Source organism: Vipera ursinii, assembly GCF_947247035.1.
Source record: "Vipera ursinii genome assembly, chromosome: 2".
NCBI classification, from domain to species: domain Eukaryota; kingdom Metazoa; phylum Chordata; class Lepidosauria; order Squamata; family Viperidae; genus Vipera; species Vipera ursinii.
Window position 1 is genome coordinate 109,386,608 of NC_139513.1, and position 21,863 is coordinate 109,408,470.

Below are 21,863 nucleotides of genomic sequence, written 5' to 3' on the forward strand. Positions count from 1 at the left end.
CATGTCGGGATGCATTTAACCACATGGGACCCCGACAAATTAGCAGGCGGCTGGTTGAAGAGGCACAGTTGCTACCTCCAGGGCATGGTGCGGGTGCCCACAGAGAGGGCTCTGGGTGCCGCCTCTGGCACCCGTGCCATAGGTTCGCTACCACTGTTTTAGTTGCATCTAGCCCAAGTGAATAAATCCCATGAAATTTTCCTTCAAGCAACTTCCCTCTCTTTATATCTAGTCCTCACCCACTGGGTACATGAGATTGCTAAAAGTATAAATAATAATTAACAGTCAAATTTTTTGCAAAGAATTTTTTTGTCCATGAATAATAGACTTAACATACGAAATTGATTATTATTCTGGTAAGAACATAAACCAGAAGAATGACTTTCTTCTTGGAAAAATCTTCAGTCACAGGAGTTGACATTAGTTGTATGGATTATTCTCTTTATTACAGGCGGTCCTTGCTTACTGATTGCTTGTTTAGTTACTGTTCAAAGTTATGAAGCACTGAAAAAGTAGATTAACATCTGGTCATTAGGTTGCAGTGTCCCTGTGATCATATGATCTCTATTTGCAACCCTCATTAGCAGCTTCCAACAAGCAAGGTCAATGGGGAAGTCAGCAGGAAATCATAAGTCAGTGACATGACATCATGCTTAACGATCACTGGTGATTCATTTAACCACAGTCAGAATAGATGTTAAGTCGGGTGTTGCTTCACTTTACAACAGCATCACATAGCAACTGAGTTGCTAGTCCAATTGCAGTCAGAGAGGACTATCTGTACTTATAGCCAATCAGTCTAAATCGGTATAGTGACTGAATACATGAAATATCCACTCACCCCCCCAATAAAATAAAATAAAATAAAATAGAATGTGGTGGCTATAGAACTAGACAGCCAGACAGGATGTGCTCTTTTGGGCTCTCATCCATCATCACAGATAGTAAATTTAACTCTTGTTCTGTTATTGGACAATGCTGACAAGAAAGGGATGTATTAAAACAATAGCCTCTAGGCAGGTTCAGTTAAGCTATAGCATCTGCAATAATGGGCAGGTAAAGGCTGTATCTGGAGATTCTTTAGTTGGGCTGTTTATTGTTGGCTTCTTAGGCAATTTCTAGGGCATTGTTTACTTGATTGTTCGTCTGATGTTAATCTTGGAGTTAATCTATGCTCATCTGGGTGCTGATTGCTGGTGGAGAGGTGCTTGGGTTTTTTGTTCCCTTTTTGGCTGGTTGATTTGTCTTTTTTGCATAGTCTATAGATGTTGTTAATGTCTATATGTCTAGTGATGGCTAATCTGTCAGAATGACATGCTTCTAGATCTTCCTGGCATTTTGGGACTTGGCTTGGTCTAGGATGGTCACATTTTCCCAAATGAAACTATGTTTAGATCTGTTTATATATTGTAAAATTAAAATCCTGGTGTGGTCAGTAGCTGCCTTGTGAGAGGCCAGGCTGGAGAAAGAACATAGCAAAGATCAACTGGGATGGCAGGGTGAGAGGAACAGACTTGGCAGGGCCAGCAGGGTCATTGGAAAGCATGGTAGCCAAAAAGGCAATGGAGGGGATGGGGGGGGGATAAGTAGGGGAAAGTTGAAGAGGAGGCAGTCCCTTACCCTAACTAGGTATAGGGCTCAGAGGAACCAACCCAGGAATAGCTTAGACCAAGGTACCGTATTTTCTGGCATATAAGACGACTGGGCGTATAAGGCGACCCCCAACTTTTGAGATGATTTTCATGGGTTAAAGTCTTATACGCCGGAAAATACGGGTAAGTAGGAAGTCAGGGCTGCTTCTCAATTAGGTGAAGGTGTCGCGGCCCACAGGCACAACATTCAGCAGGGCCCCTCTTCGCAGCACGGCGCACGGGCCTCGCCCGTCTCCCCACGGACGGGCCTTCCTCGCTACGGGAGCCACCCCCGCCATCCCCGCACGCCACTGACGCAGGCCCACCTCGACTTGTCGTGAGCCAGCCTTCTCCCGCACGTCGGCTGCATCTCCCGACCGTCCGACGCCACCTTAGAGATCGCCCGGCAGCTGGCCAGCGTGTGCATGCGCAGGACACCTCTGCCGGGACTCACCCGATGCCAGCAGGCTCCGTGGCGTCCTTGCCCGGGACCGGGACCGTCCGGGTCGCAGCGAGCCTGGACGCAACGTGGGAGGGGTCATTTGGCGGCGACAGTCTGGCTGAGCGGTGGCTTCAGAATGCGGTGATAGAGGCTGCGCCCGTTACACCTACTAGCCTGGCTGGGAACGCGTCGTCGTCAGAGCCCGTGAAGGCTGAAGAGGGGTCCATGGACTGGAGCTGGGAGGGGGCCATGCACGGGTGGGTGATGGGCGTGGTGGGAGGAATGGCGGGCCGTGAGGAGGTGGTCCCGGGGTACAATGGAAGTTTACCTGGCGAGCGGAAGACACCGGGAGGCAGGGGTGAAGCAGGAGGCATTGTCAGGGAAGGGTGGGGTGGAAAAAGGGAGTGGGCGGGTGTAGGTGTGTATGGGTGGGGTGGGCGGTTTATTTATGAGGAGGCCGTCTTTCGCCATTCTTGAGCGCTGGATTTGTCCGTTTCCACTAACGTCTCTGCTCCCGAGGATTTACTATTTTCCGGCGTATAAGGCGACTGGTCATATAAGACGACCCCCAACTTTTGAGAAGATTTTCATGCGTTAAAAAGTCGTCTTGTATGCCGGAAAATACAGTAGCTCCTTGCCTAATTACCAGGTGGGATTCAGTTAATGACAGCAAATGGGAGGGCTAGGAGTGCCATTGCTAAGTGATGTGATTATGTGATGTCACACTTTGCAACTGCTTTGCTTGATGATGGAAATCCTGATCCCAAGGAGTGCTTGTGGTGGAGCAAGACACTCAGTTTCCTTGATCCCGTTTCCAGAGTGTATTTCTTCTGGACTGTCTCTAGCATCCACCTATCAATGGAGTTGAATTCCCAGGTGTGTTAGAATGTTTGCAACAGCTGCTTACCTGAATGTCTTGGTCCTCACACTGATGTGATTTATTTAGGTTTTGATCTCTGCTATGAAAAGAGGTCAAACATTTCTTTCATTGGATTCTACTCCTTTTTAGTGGCCAACCTTCCTTCCTGCTTTTTACGTCAATTAGCACAGAGGCCAGGGAATCACTAGCAACTTGTTTCTAGAGCAGGATTTAGTTTTATACTAGCGTTATGTGTTTAAGTTACAGATCCCATCAAGCCCCCAAGCCTGAACACGTGTTCTGACAAAAAAACCTGAATGGCCTCCACTCAGCCATAATGGAACTGAAGGTTTCTCCTCTGGGAATATTTCGAAAGCCCCTTGAGAAACAAGTATACATTGGGAGCTATTGTGGCACGTATTTGCTTTAATCTGAGAATCTTTCTCAGGAATATTAGGTAAATGATCTACAATGTGTAGGCATGAAATTTTCCTGGAAATTTATGTCTCTTCCATTTCTCACTCCAGGCTCTATCTCCTGAAGCCTTGGAAGAAGAAAAAAGTTAAAACTGTTTGTTAGTTATGGCAGATCAAGATTTGAACCTCTGGCGCATCCGTGGGTCGGCTCGAGGTTTTTGAGAAGTCTGAACAAGGTCTGCACCTGCTAAGGGCTCCTTTTTGCATAAATCTATGGTAATCTTGTTCCTTTCATCTTTTCTATGCTTGTCTTCTGAGATAGGAAATGAATACGATTAGGAATAATATGTTAGGAATAATATAAACAAAAGGACTCTTAAAGGCAGAAGATTCTTTTCTTTAGCGGATGGGTGGCGACGGAGGTGGTATTTTCGTTGCTTCCTTTTTTGGGGGGGGGTGCACCCCATATCTTCCCTTCCCTGCTGCCTAGCCTTTTGCCAGAAAACTAGTCTACAAGGCAAAAAAGTTCCCCTTGCATGTGCTTTCTATTTGTGGAAGGGACAACATTGTACTCAGGGTCCACTTCACCTTTCAGCAGGGAGAGGCTGTTCAGGCATTCCTGTATTTCGTCTCCCTGGAGCGTGAAATGACAGGCAAAGCCAGAGCCGATCAGTCCCTCTTGCAATGTAGGCTTCTCCTTTCTTCCTTTATTAGTTTTTCCTCTTTTCCAATCATATACCAAGTTGTGGGATGGACATCCCGAGCTATGTTCCTACTCCCCAAATCACTGAGGAAGCCTTCTCCTCATGTCACCTGGGAAGTTCCTGACATTTAATCAGCAGTTGCTGCGGGGGGGGGGGGGAAATGTTGGAAGTGCTGTTTAATCACCACTTCTGAAACTTTTCTTATGTCCAGCACCTCTTTACCTGATCTTGGCTGGTGTCCATGATGGACTTTTGACTTGATATTATTCTATTACAGAGGGGACCTGTAGTTATTGTCACTTTAATTGACTTCGGTGCTCTTCTGCTGTCAGCAAAACTCACTTTAATGAGGTTGAGGAGGTAGATATATCCTCTGTTGTGATGACTTGCTGCATGACCCACCAGAGATCCTCTACCTCTCATAGCTGAGTTTAGCTAAAGTTTATCACTCTTTTTCTTCCTCTTCTTTGTGAACCCAGTAAGTCAGACATGTCAAACACAAGGCGGGGGGGGGGGCGGATCCGGCCCGCAAAGTGGTTTCATGTGGCCCGCGAAGCCATCCTGGAAACAGTGAGGGAACGGCCCCCACTGCCTTGGCCCTGGCCCAGAGACCCTCCTTCTGCCAGAGACCCTCAGATCTGTCCCACTCCTGCCCAGGCCCCCATAGGCACCCTTGATGCAAATGATGTAGAGCCGGCCACGCCCACCCAGTAGGTCATATGCACTCTAGCCACACCACCCAGTAGGCCACGCCCATCCTGGCCATACCCACCTGGCTCCTTGAGGGCAACCGCAATGCTGATGCGGCCCTCAATGAAATTGAGTTTGACACCCCTGCAGTAAGTGACCATTGTTCCTTTTCAAGAAAAGAAAGCCAAAGACTGAAGGGGTTTCCACTGCCCTTGCCTTCTCACTGGTCATCTGTATCACTCTGTCAAAATCAGAAGCTTTTACAAATCACATATATTTACTAACCATAAAGAAATCCTCAGTCATTTTATTTGACCCTGAAACTAGAAGAACACAGACTAGAAATTACTAGGAATATTTTCTTGGCTTGCTAGCAAGCTGCCATATTGTTGTAAAGGTGAAAGATGCCAGCTTGAAGAGAGCTTGCATAATTCCTCATAGCCCTATAAAAAAGGAAAATAATCCTTTTAAAGGCTGGGATTAACCTCAGAATCACTATACTAATCAGTATATTTAGAGTTGGGAAATACTTCCACAAGAGCTGTACGACAGAAGCCAGGAAATAAAGATATTTCTCTTTATCACTTGATTCATTTGCTCAGTTCATTCATTAATTATCTGCTCTGAATTCTCTTTATTCTGTAATCTTCCCTGAGAATGTCAAATCAGTTTCTGAAGGACACAGAGAACATGGTTTTCAGAAACAAACCCTTGCTGTAAAGATACATTATTACATACTGAGTGATTTAGATGAGACTATTCAATATTCATACCACACACAATCAGGCATGATATAAATACCACACAGAGAACAGCCCAAAGCATACACCCAAAGCATACAGGATGGGCTCCACCACAAGGCCAAAAGCTCAGAAAACTAAACCTCTGGTCCTGGTGACTGACCCAGATTGGACCCTACAACATTATCCTTGGACGTGTATATTCACCTTCATTCGTGAGAATATTCAAACTCAGTCCAGGAGCGCTGGACTATAATTTACATAATCTCTAGCAAGAATAAGTGTTGTATGTTCTGGCTTGCCACATTAGTGTGCCATGGCACATCCATGTAAGCATGGGTAGTTGTGTAGATAAAAAGTGCACCATTTCTTTTTAAAAAAAAAGGAGACAGATGACTGAATATGAGCATGGATGGTCCCAATATGATGTGGAGAACATAATGGATCTGTAGCCTTGTGGCTCATGGTCTCCTGCTATGACCAGCAAATTCACCTAGGATCCCAGCTCTTCATCGCTGCTGTTGAAGGAGAAACAGAACCTCGACTGTGCCTTGCCCGGAAGATGCACTCTGGTTTGTTTGCAGATTTGATTTGTTGGCCAGAATGACTGGCAATTTGGTCTTGTTTATTTTGGAATCAAAAGCAGAACCTTTAAATGCATGGATGGAACCTTTTCACTTTAAAAAACTAACAATCAAAAAGGATTTAACCTTTCCCCCTTGTGCTCCAGTTCCAGAAAAAACTACTTTTTGAACCTGGCATTTCCTCCCCCCCCAGGGGGGGAGATGGGGGGGGGGAAGCTGCCACTGGCACTAATGACAAATTCCTTTCCAGAGCAAAGAGCAGCTTTAATTATTTTCACTGGTATGGGAAAGTCATTTCTTCACTTCAGAGTCACAAAAACTTGATTCTTCCTTCCAACTGTTATTTTAAAAATAAAACTAAGATTTGTTCAATTTTAAAGGAGCATCTAGTTTCTGTGTCCTCTGTTGGGTCTGTTCACAGAGAAAGGTATTACTTTTAACTGTGGTTTGTTAAAGCCAGCATGGAAATCTGGTTTATGTGTATCACTAAATCAAAAACAGAGGCACAGAGGAAGAACATTGGCCTGCAGCATATGGCAGACCTGCCACAAACTGCTGTCCTGCACCAACAAGTAGGGCCCTGTTAATCTAGGGAGCACTCCTCCTTGCCCCAGGGCAATATACATGCAATCTCATAACCTGTGGTGCCTTGATCCCCCAAAGAGAAAGCTTCTTCTTTCAGTAATAGCAGCCAAGCCCTGGCATCGTGCCCCTCCCTGCTCACCTTCAGAAAAAAGAGCCAGTTTCTGTCTCTCCTTCCAGAGGCCGTGAATCACCAAATCTGTCTGTGCACATCGCTCAGCACTCTGTGACTCAGCCCTTATACCAGGGTTGTGCCGGCATTAATGGCAAGCCTGCAGCTCTTTGCCAAAGCTGAAAGACTGTGGCCTGCTTGAGGGCACTGCAGGCAAATCCTATTCACACCCATCCAAATAAGGGAAATAACAGCTTTTCCCACCTCAGTTTACTGCGAAGAAATTGCACACCATCAAAGAGGACTTGTACTTGGTCAGCAGCATCAAAAGAACACAGCCTGAGGTAAGAAGATAAGCCACATAGCCTCCTTCCAGGACTGCCTTTCTTGCTACAGAATCCTGGTAAATAACATTTTTAGTCCTGGTAGTTTTTCAGGTTTCTGACCCAGTTTCTGATGCTGTTCTTTGCAAAGTTCCAAAAACTGAAAAATCCAGTCCTCCCTCTCGCCAAGCCATGAGTTAAGACAAATGTTTCTCAAACTTGGCAATTAAGATATGTGGACTTGTTAACTCCCAGAAATCCCCAGCCAGCCATCATCCACAGTTAAAGGAACAAGAGCTAGCTTCGTTCTTAAATGTACTAAGAACAAGTAGATAATGGTTAAAATTAATCTAATGCAAGATTCCATCTAGAACAGGGGTGTCAAACTCGCCGCATCACGTGACGTGTCATGATCTATTCTATTGTGACTTTTTTGCCTTTGTGAGAGCTGGGTGGGCACAGCTTCCACGTGATGCATCCGGCCTGTGGGCCGGCAGTTTGACACACCTGATCTAGATCAGGGATTTTCAACCTTTTCACCCATTGTACCACTTTTAGGATATGGCAACATCCGAGTACCAGCAGTCGCCTAGCAAGGTGTCAAAAACTTGATGACCAAAAAAAAAAAAAAAAAAAGGAAAAAAGTGATGAAGTACAGGTAGTCCTTGACTTACAACAGTTCGCTTAGTGACTGTTCGAAGTTACAATGGCAGTGAAAAAAGTGCCTCCCAAGCCACAGCCGAGCATTTCTGTTGAGGATTGGCAGCGGGGGTGGAGTGGGAGTGTTTGGTTTTTATTCCCCCCGTCTGCTGGGTGGTTGCAGCAGGTTTTGGTCACTTCACATGACCCTGGGACACTGTGACAGTCATAAATATGAATCAGTTGCCAAGCATCTGAATGTAAATTACAAGACCCTGGAGATGCTGCAACATTCCAGCTGATCGGCACTTCTTCTGGGCTCAGAAGCTCCAGGATCAGCGCCGAGCTCCAGCTGGAGCCTGGTGCTGATCCTGGAGCTTCCGCTGAGCCCTGACAGCCCTGCAGCTCCAGCCGTCTCTCGCTCAGGCTTGTGCAGTGCTGCCACCGGTTCAGCTCATTCCCCTCCCCTACTATCACTTTTCTAGGATGGTCGCGTACCACCTGCCAGGTGCCAATGTACCACAGGTGGTACCCGTACCACTGGTTGAAAAGCCCTGATCTAGACCATCTCTTGCACTTTGGAGAGCTACTTTGTATATTTGTATATTTATGAGTAGAGGGAAAAGTTGCCTAACTTCATTAGATGTGCAAGTTCCACATAAATGTAGAATTAATGCTGTGGGGGAAAGAAGCAATTGGGCCATTGCATATTACACAGGAAGCAAACCAGAGGATGTGCAAGTGACTCATATTCTGTTGTTTCCAGCCAATATTCCAAATTCATCATCTTTCATAACCTCTCATTAAGCTGGAACTTCAAAAACCTTGCTTTACTGTTGTCCCCCAGTTGCCCTGCAATTTATATCTTATGGCAGCACAAAACTCTATCCTGTAAAATCTATGGAGCTTGAAGAAACAAGGAAGTGCCAAGTTCTGACACAATTTGAATTGCTTGCTGGGATGTTAATTCAAATAGATACTGCTTACCAAGCTAGACATGACAATATCAAACACATGTTTAATTCCACATATCTGCCCTGTTCTAGCAAAAAAACCAAGTCAAAGGGATTCTTAACAGTAAAATGGTCACTGAGTCACTTTTGTCCCCTTCTGATTCACAATACTGTAATCAAATATGGGTGGCAGGCAGAGTTAATGGGGTGCATATGTGAATGTGAGGCCTGTCACAGCAAGTTTGGTCTGAAATGGCTTCATTTCAGTCCTGAACTTTCATGAAGTTGAAGCATAACCATGCAAAACATTACACAGATAACTAACCCTTTAAAGCCCTAGTGAAAATAGGGATGCTACATTTTGTAACAGAAAGTGGTTCTTGTGCAGAAACACCCTTTCCCTGGCTTTAAATGGCATATAAATCACTTTTTTAAAGTGACAGTAGAGGCTAGACAGGGGTCGGCAACCCGCAGCTCCGGAGCTGCATGCGGCTCTTTCATACCTCTGCTGCGGCTCCCTGTCCTCCGCTGCCGTGTGCAGTTTGTGGGTCTAAAAAAAAAGTTCAATCAATTTCAACTTCTCATGGGGGGGGGGAGGAAAGATCTCACAAAGTTGGAATTGCTTGATTGAACTCTTTTTTTTTTTAGTCCCACAAACTTCTTTTGTTTGTGGGACTGCACACGGCAGCAGAAGAAATGGCGGAGGACTGTGTCGGAGCTGGAAAGAAGGTGCCACGTGGGTCCGATCGGGAGCGGGAAAGAGGGTTTTTTTCCAAGCATCTTGTATGGAGCCAGGGAAATGGGGTGGGGGGGGAAGCTGCCAATGCCGCGGCCATGAGGCTTGGCAGATTCCCCCCCCGAGTGGTCATGATTCCCCCCCCTCCCCAGCCAGCCAGCGACCATCGCCTGACCTACTCCTTGCCTGGCTGGCCAGCTGGCACAAAGCCTCACCACTCTTCTCCTCCTTGTCCTCCCCACTCAAGCGGCCGCCAGAGGTATGGGTGCCTCTGCTGCGTCCAAGTTGAAAGCGGAGGTGCAGCAGTGGGATTGCTCTCATTAAAGCAGGCGCACACGAGCGAGCAGTGCTCCTGGCTCTTATTGTTTGAGAGCAATCCCGCTGCTGCACCTCCGCTTTCTTCAGAGGCACCCAAGCCGCTGGCAGCTGCTTGAGTGGGAAGGATGAGGAGGAGAAGAGCGGTGAGGCTTTGTGCCAGCCAGTCAGCCAGGCGAGGAGTAGGTCGGGCGATAGTTGCAGCAGCGGGATTGCTCTCAAACAATAAGAGCTGGGTGCACTGCTCACTCATGTGTGCCTACCTTGAAAACAATCCCACTGCTGCGCCTCTGCTTTCTTCCACTCGGACGGAGCTGAGGAGCCGCTGGTTGCCTCTTGAGTGGGGAGGATGATGGGCCACACCTGGGCTATGTCCTACCGCTGCCTCCCAAACTCCACATTCGCTACTGGGGGAAGCAGTGGTGGGGCGATCCATGTGGCGGGGGGAAGCAGCAGCGGTGGTGGAACGCTCCATTGGGGGTGATGGGGGGAAGCAGTGGTGGCAGGATGCTCTGTGCCGGGGTGTGTGTGTGGGTAGCAGCAGCAGCGCTGCAGTCCTCTGTCCATGGGTGGGTGAGGGGAAGCAGTGGCAGTGGGGCACTCCGTGCAGGGGTTTGTGGTTCCCGGTATTTTCTTTTCTGTGGGAAATGGGTCCAAATGGCTGAGTGTTTAAGGTTGCCGACCCCTGGGGTAGGATCTTTGGACTGTAATGTAAATGTTATTTGTAATAAGTTGTTTATATCTTTAGCTGAAAAATGGTCTCTTTCGGAACCCTAATTTTTAAAGAAGTTCAAGAAAGATACCTTTCCAATAGATTAGTGATCAGACATCAAAAAGTGAGGAACAGAAAATTTCCTCTGCTCCAGGAGCTTGCAGAGTTGTCATCTCTTCAGGAACTGCCTCCTGGTATTATAAAGAAGTCCCCTTCTACAGAAGGAGGACATCAAACTCTAAATCCCCATTCTGGAATATAATGCTGGCAATGTTCAGAAGATTGCAGCCTGAGTCTTCTCGTGCTAGTCTGTCCAATTCGTTTGCAGAAATAAAAAGCTAGTGAGGCTTATTAGCCCTGAATCCCAGTAGATATCAAAATCCAGACTATGAAACCAAGGAAACCACAATTCTAGGATTAGAATTAATATGTATATTTGCATATTCTAATTGGACAGCTTTGTACTGGCTACCCACAGTAAGACGATTCTTTCTCTCAAAATATTAAATTTTGTTTGTGTCTCAAACAGATTAATCAATATATATGAAGGACCAAATGCTAAGACAAAAAACCGTGTGAAGTATGATGACCCTCTGCAATCAAACATCTTGAGTAGAAGTGGTACACATATTTGAGGAGAGGCTTTCATTTTATACTCAATATTTTTACACTTATAAATAGTGTGCAAGATTCTGCAGCATCAGGCTTAGGGTTAAAATCTAAAATCTGTATTTCATCAGCATCTAACATTTTCAACCCTATCCTTTGTAGCAGGTCCATTTCAATTCCAATATCCATCCTAGCTCATTTTTCCCCATCAATTTCTCCTCTCCCAGCACCAGACATATTCGCTTTTCCTTCTTCTACACCTTTCTTAGAAGCTTTGCCTCTCATTTCCCAATACACCACTTGCACCAGTTTTGAAGTAACTGCTACAGCCTTTCAACAAATTCCACTTCCTCATTCAAGCCACAAAAGAGGGAGGGTGGAGGAATGGAGAAATAGGCAGACCTGAAATGAAAATTACCTATTATCTTCCTTCCCCAATTGGGTATAGACAAACCAAAAGAAGTCAAAAGGTGACCATTCCTTTCAGAGGCCTCTGTGCAGGTGTTGAGGAGGAGGTAGGAAAGAAGGGGGAGAGGAGGAAAGCTTTTCCCTACAATACTGGGCACTCCCAGGCCTCCCCACTCAACCTGTCCAACAGGTTTCACACCATACTGCATATTTTTTTCCTCTTTCTTGAAGCCCCAGCAAAATGCATCTATCTTTTCCCAAAAGCCCACTCTCACCCTCATCTTTCCTACCCCTATTTTTCACAAAGCCTACAAGAAATTGGCAAAATGCCATTACAGTGCTGGTGGTAGTATTCTGTCTTTGGACTCCGCATCGAGTTTATGAGCTAGCTATTCTTTTTCATGTTGTATCAGATCCCATCCAGGGATCCAGGCCAGACTTTGTGCCTCCCAGTGATTCACCTGTTCTGGGCGTGGCAGCTTCAGGCAGATCCACCTGTCCTGGATTCCAACACAGGCAGCTGTATGCCAAGTTAGTAACTCATCACACAAGTTCATTCACCTGCCACTAGGAGAAGCAACTGAAGAAGCAGGGCGAGTGAGAATCAAAGAGCCCTAGGCCATCCGTGCAATGAAGCCAGAAAAGCACCTTGCACCATATCACCTCAACAGGAAGCGATGTTCCTAAATGAACAATGCTGAAATGTATTGTGTCGTCTGTACTCTAAATAGCTTTTCCTTCCCCTTCTTCCAACTTTCACAATTTAGCAGTATACCTTGGGGATCCTGTTATAGGAAAGTAGAGCCAACACTGTTCATCCGGAAGCCACGCCCACCCCATTGCCGGCAATGGCAAAGCTGTCCCGATACATTGCGCGACATCGCGTGACGTCGCAAGTTTGATATGTCTGTGTAAGGCAATATGAAATGTATTCCGAAGGGTATTCTACCATGCAGTGCACTGCCTGCCAAAATATGTACAGGATCAAATACAAGGTAACCTAGTGCCTACCAAACCAAGCAAAAGAATAAGCATCCATATTGACAAATATATATAATAACAACCTTCCAGCATGTGTTGTCTTATAAACAGAGACAGGTCAAAACCGAAGATTCTCTATAATTTATGAAGTAAAGTCTCCCCAAGTTTCATTTTATATTTAAAGCTCCAAATAGGATTGGAAGTAGGATCTGTTTTTCACAGATCAAATCTACTCTGCCGCATTACTGATATTTTATTTTTCTCACATTTTTATGGCTGAATGAAAAACCCCTAGGGTTTTTTTAAAATATACATATCACAGGGAGAGAGTAAAAGATCAACCACAAGGAAGCCACCTAAGAAATGTATCCAGTTCCCCCGAGACCACAGACCTGCTCTCATGCCTTGAGGGACAGTATCTTGAGGGACTCCAGAAGTGGTAACTTCTGGGGGGTGGGGGGAAGGGGGAAGGAAATAATCCATCGGGTGGGTGCCACTACAGAGAAGGTATGCCTCCTGGGACCCACCAAATGATATGTAGTGTATCTTTTTTTGCTGAGGTTCTAACAGCATTTTGTGGAATTCAGCCTCCTGTCTCATCGAGATTGGAGGGGTGGTGGTGGAAGAGGAAGTAGTTCCTAGGAGTGACGAGCAAAGAAATGAGCGTATGTCTAGAGCAGAAGTTCCCAGTCTTGGCAAATTTAAGGTACATGGACTTCAACTCCCAGAATTCCCAAGCCTGCATGAGGAACTGGCTGGCTGAGAAATTCTGGGAGTTCAGAAGTCCCAGAACTTTAAGTCCACATATCTTAAAGTTCCAAGATCAGGATGCCTGGCCGGATTATGGAATTATGGAAATGGAATAGAAACCAAGAGACTCACTTCTCTTTCCTTAGGAGCAAAAGCCAGGTGGATTACTTAAAACTGTGTGAAAAATATCAGAAGCCACATCTTTATATCTTTACATCTTTATATCTTTCCATTTTTTCCTATTTTCCCTACTTTTTTCTAATAGCACTTTTAGCTTTTTCTGTAATTTTTTTTATTTTTTCTGGTTTGATTTTCTCTGTTCTATTTCAGTTTGTATTAGTTCTTATTATAGCTATAAAATTTGTAAATAAGGATATTTTTTTAAAAAAGAGAGAAGGAAGAAGCAATTTTACTAACAATGGCAAAGCACTGTTTAATATTGTGCGAGAGAAGGCAATGGGAAACAACTGCTGTTTTACTAAGCAAACCATGTGGATAGGCAATATGAGGTGATTGACAACAAAGGTAGTCCTCGAGTTATGACCGCAACTGAACCCAAAATTTCTGTCGTTAAGTGAAACATCTGTTAAGTGAGTTTTGCCCCTTTTTATATTTTTTTTTGCCACAATTGTTAAGTGAATCACTGCCCCTGACCTTCGTTCATTCCGCTGGGACCTGAAGACCTGGCTCTTTGAGCTCTCTGACCTGGTCTGAGAATATTAATTGGGATTTTAACTGTATTTTAACTGGGGTTTTATTGCAAGGTCTATATAATCTTTTTAATTGATTTTAAGTTTTGTAATTGTTGCATTGTTTTTAAAAACCTTGTGAACCGCCCTGAGTCCTACGGGAGAAGGGCGGTATATAAATTGAATAAATAAATAAATAAAATAAATAAAATTTGTTAAGTTAGTAATGGCTGTTAAGTGAATCTGGATTCCCCATTAACTTTGCTTCTCAGAAGGTCGCAAAAGGTGATCAGATGACCCTGGGACACTGCAACCATCATAAATATGAACCAGTTGCCGAGTATTTGGATTTTGATCATGTGACCATAGGGGTGTTGCAGTGATCATAAGTGTGAAAAATGGTCACAAGTCACTTCTTCCAGTGCTGTTGTAATTTTGAATGGTCACTAAATGAACTGTTGTTAACTTGAGGACTACCTGTATAGTGATGGATGATGGGCCCCTTAGCTCAGATAACACTCAATATGCTACTGAGGAATTGCTGAGGATCTTTTGAAGTATTAATGGTATTTATGATGTAGCAAGATTAAAGCCTTTGGGAGACTGATGTTGCCATGCGGGAAAAGAAATTCCAAAGCCACAAAGACAAAAACATAGTAAGAATACATAATTTTCTTTTCCTGCATGGCAACATCAGTCTCCCAAAGGCTTTAATCTTGCTACATCATAAATACCATTAATACAGTATGAGCATGGGGAAGCTCAGCATAGTGGAAGATTGAATTGACTGCAGAATGACATCTTAAGCATCAATAAATTGAAATGGACTGGAATTGACTACTTTTAATTCAGGAGATCATACTGTTCACTCGGCATTATACGCTAAAACAAACAGGACAATGTTGTTTTCACAGCCAGAAACGATATGACAAAGACAGTGCTTGAGTACAATAAAGTTAATAACTGATTTCAGTTGGACTTTACAGATAATCTTTAATTATGATACTTATCCAAGTCTGGGCATCAATCATAGATACAGAAGAGGAAGCTGTCAAGTTTTATGGTCAAGTTTTAAAATGAAATCAACAGAACATGCCAGTTGTGTTGCTTGTGACTGGAAACTGCCAAAGTTAAAAAACGGAGTTTGATTGTATAGGCTAGACTTCCCCAATGTTTTCAGCTTTGCAGACCAGAGGGGAGAGGGGATGGTTTGTATAAGCAGCTGGCAAGTGTGTGCAGGTCCATTTGCACTTGTGGCATACACGCGTGCCTGCTGCTCACACAAATGGAGGACACGCATGGACGCTGCATGTGCAAGTAAGGTATTTGGCGGCTGTTTCCACGGTCTGGCTGCAAACCCGTCACAGCCCACTAGTGGCCTGTAACCCACAGATTGAGGACCCCTGGTGTAGGCTAGGACTAGGTTATCAGTTTCTGCAGATCCAATGATTTCTTCATTCCTAACACAGTCTTCAAGCAGCCAGAACATTGCCTCTTTACCTGGACATCGCCAGATGGAGTAGATGAAACCAAATTGGTACAAGGGGGCAGAAGAGCTCAGTTACAAAACAGACATGAACAGAGGCTTCAGAATAGACTGCAAATTGGTTAAATACAATTTCCAAGTCAAATATAAACAGAAAAAAGCCAACCACTATCTACAAAATGATTGATCATTTACAAAGAAACATTGTAAATCTTTCATTTAGATTGCATTTTTGACCAGGTGGCAAAATTAGTGGACTAGAGGAATGCTGTGAATATAATGTACTTAGACTTAAGTAAGGCCTTTGATAAAATAGACCACAACCTACTACTTGATAAGATAGAAAAATGTGAGTTAGACAGCATCACCACCAAATGGATTCGTAGCTGACTGACTGGACATACTCAGCATGTGATCCTCAATGGAGCTGCAACTACATGGAGGGAATTGTGTAGTGGGGTGCCCCAGAGCTCTGATTTGGGCCCAGTGTTCTTCATCAATTATTTGGATGAGGGGATAGATGGGGAACTCATCAAATTTGCAAATGACACCAAGATGGCAGAAATAGAGAACACTCCAGAAAACAGGCTTAAGATACAGAAGGATTTTGACAGACTTGAACATTGAGCGCTATGTGACAAAATGAAATTCAATGGTGAAAAAAGGAAGGTTCTACATTTAGGCAAGAAAAACCACTTGCACAGGTACAATATAGGTCAGGGGTAGACAACCTTGGCTCTTTTATGACTCGTGGACTTCAACTCCCAGAATTCCTGAGCCAACAGCTGGCTCAGGAATTCTAGGAGTTGAAGTCCACGAGTCATAAAAGAGCCATGGTTGCCTACCCCTGGTATAGGTGATACCTTGCTCAACAGTAGTCACTGTGAAAGGGATCTTGGAGTCCTAATGAACAATCACTTAAATATGAGCCAGCAGTGTGCTGCAGCTGCCAAAAAAGCCAACACAGTGCTAGGCTGCATTAACAGAGGGACAGAATCAAGGTCACGTGAAATCTTAGTAATACTTTATAATGTAAGGCCACACTTGAAATACTGCATCCAGTTTTGGTCACCATGATGTAAAAAAGATATTGAGACTCTAGAAAAAGTACAGAGAAGAGCAAAAAAGATGATTAGAGGACTGGAGGCTAAAAATGTAAAAAATGGTTGCTGAAATTGGGTATGTGTAGTTTAATGAAGAGAAGGGTGAGGGGTGATATGATAGCAGTGTTCCAATATCTCAGGGGCTACCACAAAGAAGAGGGAGTCAAGCTATTCTCCAAAGCACCTGAAGGCAGGACAAGAAGCAATGGATGGAAACTAATCAAGGAGAGAAGCAACCTAGAACTAAGGAGAAATTTCCTGACAGTTAGAACAATTGATCAGTGGAACAACCTGCCTCCACTTACAACACTGTAAGTTTTTAAAGAAGAGACGGGCAACCATTTGTCTAAAATGGTATAGCGTTTCCTGCCTGAGGAGAGGGTTAGACTAGAAGACCTCGAAGGTCCCTTCCAACATTACTACTACTACTACTACTACTACTACTACTATTCACTTTCAAGTTTTGAATCTCGTTGACAGAAAAGTTAGAGAAACTGTAGCAGGAAATCAGAAAAATCTTTTTTAAAAAAAATATTTTATTGATTTTTTAACATATTCACCTTAATATTTGGTAAACAGCATGTTGTCTGGGTTTATCAGACAAATCTTAATGATGAATGTGAAGAGTCAGCCAAAGACCAAGAACCAGAAGAAAGCAAACTAGATGTCCAAACAAATGGAAATTGCCAAGAGAAGCCAAAAAAAAAGACAATGATCTCAGGAGGGAATTTAACAAAAAATATCAGAGAGCCATTAGAAAAGACAAGAAGCAATATCACAACATTTGTAAAGACACTGAAGATGGAAACAGATGTGGCAAAACAGAAAGTTTTGCCAAAGTTTTTTAAACTCAGAAAAAAGTACCAAATACAAATAGTAACTTATAATAAAATGATCCACAAAGAAGGGCAAACAAAGGCAAACAAAGGGTATAGTAAAATCATTAAAGAAGTCAACAGCCAAGATACTTTATGATATTCCCTGTCTACCTCTGGACTAGTAGATGAAGTTAGAACAGCACTAAATTAGCAAATCAGAGGACTATATGAATTGATGAAATATCTGCAGAAATATAGCAAGCAACAGAAAAAGAAAACTGAAAATATTCTGATAAACAGCAATCAGGAGAACATTGGTGATCAACAGATTAGAAAAGATCAGCCTATATATCAATACTGAAGAAACAGAATGTGCAGCATCTTTAATTTCACATGCTAGCAAAAGAAGGTTTAGGCGTCATTGCAGGTTAGACCCTACATGGAAATGGAGCTATCTAATCTGAGGGAATACCTGCTGCCAGCATCAAGCTCCCTTTGTCCAGTGCGCTCCCACAGGGAGGGTCTTCTCAGGGCGCCGCCGGTTAAAGACTGCTGGCGGGTAACACCCAGGGGTAGGGCCTTCTCAGTGGGCGTGCCTGCCCTTTGGAACCAGCTGCCCGTGGAGCTTAGGACTGCCCCCAACCTTCGTTCATTCCGCCGGGACCTGAAGACCTGGCTCTTCGAGCTCTCTGGCCCAGGCTGAGAATTTTTAATTTTAATTTTAACTGGGGTTTTTATTTTCTCTCAGGGTTTCATTTAATCTTTTTAAATTGTTTTAACTTTTATTATTATTATTATTATTATTATTATTATTATTATTATTATTATTATTTATTAAATTTTTATACCGCCCTTCTCCCGAAGGACTCAGGGCGGTGAACAGGGCATATCTTAAAACTACAAAAATACAAAAATTAAAAAAGAATTAAATTATTGCCCACAATAAAAACAATAAATATATATATAAATATTAAAACCCTAAGTGATTCCCCATCAGGCCAGGCCAGCTTGTTCAAATAAATGGGTCTTTAACCCGCGACGGAAGGAGCGGAGATCCGGTGCCATCCGGAGCTCAACCGGCAGCTGGTTCCACAAAGCCGGAGCGCCCACAGAGAACGCTCTCCCCCTGGGGGCCACCAGCCGACATTCTCTGACTGGAGGCACCCTGAGGAGGCCCTCTCTGTGGGAACGCACGGGGCGGAGGGGAGTTGACGCCGGCAGCAGGTGGTCCCCGAGGTATTCCGGACCCATGCCATCTAGTAACTTTTGTATTGATTTTCTTTTAAATATCCTGTAAACCGCCCTGAGTCCTTCGGGAAAGGGCGGTATATAAATCTAAATAATAAATAAATAAATAAATAATGTCAAGCTTGTTTTAGAAAAGGCCAAGGAACAAGATCCATTAATGCTGATGTACAGTATGTAGGATAACTGAGAAAGCTGAAGAATTATCAAACAGAAGTCAATAGATGCTTCCCCAATTGTAGAAAGTTCTTCTACTGTGTTGATCGTATCAAGCTATGGAATGTCCTTAGGAAAACAAGAATCCCAGACCATCTCATTGTCGTCATTCAAAAACAAGACATCGGAGAGGAAGCCACTGTCTGGACAGACAGTGCTTCAAACAGATCAAGAAGTGAAGCAATGGTGTAAAGTCCCCGATTATTTATTCAAACTAAATGCTGAATGTGTCTTGAGGGAGGCTGGATTGGAAGACGAGTGTGTCCTTTAAACTGGAGGAAAAAGCATTAAACTGGGCAATGCTGGTGACATTGCTCTGATAGCCGAAAATACAAGTGATCTGCAAGTTCTAGTAATGAAAATCTAAGGGCACAGTGGGAGGAAAAAAAGACTAAATATAAAGACCGGACAATATATACAGCAACCAGTCTTAGAACAGACAATGGAGATACCGAAACACTGGATAGTAATGTCTTTTAGGATCAAAGGAACCTGCACTAAAGAATACCCTCTCTTGATAAGTTTATAATGTCAGGAAAGGAGAGAAAGGAAAGAAAAGGACAACCCAAAACAAGATGGATGGACCTGGTTACAGCAGCAATCAGTGCAATGCACCATTGACATGAAGCACCAAGTTTGGAGACAGATCATCATGAAGAAAGTGTATCTGTGTGGTCATGAAGAGTCACACCCACTTGATTCCACAGAATCATCCAAGAATCTCTGTCTACACAGAGCACTGTTGTTATTCAATTCAGATTCTTTTTTTTTAATATCTGAGGTACTACAAGATTTCTATTAGCATAATAGAAAACTGTTCTTTTTCTTTCCTTTCTCCTTTTCTTTACCTGATGCTTGTTTATCAGATGCTTATCCCATCTTCCCCTCCAGTAATTCAGAGCAGCTTACGTGAGGATTACTGTTTTTATCCTCACAACAAAGACATTGGGTAGCATGGGCAGATAAATAACAACTGGTTTGGGGAAGCTCCACCCCAAATGCTTCATGGCAGAGCAGTAACCTGAACTCAAGTTTGCTTAAACTAACTTCATCTGCTCTATTATACTTAATTCTCCTTTTGACATGGAGATCAAATTAACAAAAATGCCTTGGAGCAGTGTTCCAGCAGAAAAGCACTCCCAAGTATGAATCTGAACTTAATGGATACTACTCAGGATGACTACTATACAATTCCTCTGGACCAAGCAAGAGCCTGTAATGGGGAAAGGCCACTGGGAATCCCTTCAAGTGAATCTGCCTTCACTATGAAGATTGTAAGAATTTCCAGAACTTTCTATTTTCTACGAGACATTGCAGAACAATCTTATTACACTTCCATTTTACAGTGACAATTGTAGTGCTTCCAAAATCAACTATATACTTGCTTTTCACAACGAAGTATCTAATGAGAGCTGGATCTTAAAAGACTTGGAAGGGGGAGATCCTGGTTCAAGCTTCCACTTAATCACAGAGTTGTTTCCATCACTCAAACTTTACGGAGTTATGATGAAAATAAAATTAGAGAAGATCTCGTATAAGCTGCTCTTGGTTCTCATAGAAAGCGAGAAAAAAAATAACCTAATTTAGTTCAGCTGTTATTAAAGCCACACATAGAGTTCACTTACAGGCAAGCAGCAATACCATTGGAGTAAACAACACAGGTCCCACCATTCTCACAAGGTTTGTTGCCATCTAGACACTGGACAGCTGTGGAAGGAAAAAAAAAGCTTGTTTAGAGCAGGCTGTGTATAATGGTAGGAACTATACATTTACATTTAAGCTCAAAAGAACAAGCCAAAAGGCTATAGTCCAATATAAGCTGGAATCACGCAACTGGAAAGCTATGATCTGATCTTAAAAACCAATTCTAAGACCTGCTATTTATGACTACCTCCTGTTTAATTAGGTATATCTTTCACTTTTCTGTTGTCCAGTAATACCCCCAAACCAGCCAGCCAGACTGTTTATCTATTTACTTTCCATCCATGTAGAACACAGTGTGTCTATGTTTCAGGCAGTTATTTTTTAATTTATTAATTTTAATTTTGGGGGGCTGTTCATTTAATTTTTTTTAACTTTTGTATCGCTGTATTTTATTGTTGTTAGCTGCCCTGAGTCCTGCAGGAGATAGGGCGGCATATAAGTCCCCAAAATAAATAAATGAATAAACAAATATTCTGCAGAGGTTCAAGCAAGCTTTCCACAGCCCCAACTCAAAATACCAAGAGCTCTTCTCATACAACATACACTATACAAATAATTTGGGGGGGAGGGGGGGGAGAGAGAGAGGATCCTTCTATCTCCTCCCTGCCACTACTAGGTATAATTGTTAAACAAGATGATCTCATAAATGAAGGCAAGTTTTGCTATGACAATTCTTATCCACAATCCCCCAAATGAAAGTGTTTCTTGCTAAAATACTCACCAAAGGAACACCTATTGATTGCTATCAGGAGACTTCAGAACAAAGACAGGGGGGGGGTCATGAGAATTTGCAAAAATGTGAAAGTCCGGTGGGGGGGGAGGAAGATTCTTAAATCCGTTTATGCATAATTAAAATAGTAGTACTCCATAAATGGCTTCAAAGATTCAAGAATTGTTCATCTCCGGGCTTGGGGGGCGGGGGGGGGAGAGGAAGAAGAAAAAAAACCCTGACTACAATGGAATTCTCGGCAAAGTATATTACATGTTAAATTAAATAATGAAAGTAATTATGAATAGCAAAAATAGTGAGATTCTTTCACAGAATAGGCCTGATTGGTTCCACTGGCACAGCCTTAACCTCTGCACTTCTTAGTAATTATAGGCAACTTTCACTGCTGAAGGTCAAAAGGTAAGCAGAACCCCAGCAGAAGTCCGGCAGAAAAGGATGAATTGGCACATTCTTGATAGAAAAAAATGGCCTCTTCTCATGACCCCCTCTCCTCTTCCTGTCTTGTGGGATGGCAAAGCAGAGATCTCATGGAGAGAAGAACAATTATGGGATGTATTATATGAAAATCCAAGCCAAATGCATTTTAACTATATAATACTCAAACCTTCTAGCCAGGAGAGACATTGACTATATTGGCTAAGAGGGGTGAGAATTCAACTCAAAATTCTGCCAAAAACAAACATGGG

The 21,863-nt window shown here is 43.3% G+C and overlaps 1 protein-coding gene across 2 annotated transcripts in view; it reads right to left on the bottom strand.

Annotated features, from left to right (window-relative positions):
* NOTCH3 (notch receptor 3) overlaps nt 1-21,863 on the bottom strand; it is a 75,407-nt gene that overhangs the window by 37,365 nt on the left and 16,179 nt on the right. For both annotated transcript variants that reach the window (XM_083356157.1, XM_083356158.1), the window contains exon 2: nt 20,369-20,450. In XM_083356157.1, coding sequence (XP_083212283.1) covers nt 20,369-20,450 — 82 coding nt within the window. The remainder of the gene's footprint in view (nt 1-20,368; nt 20,451-21,863) is intronic.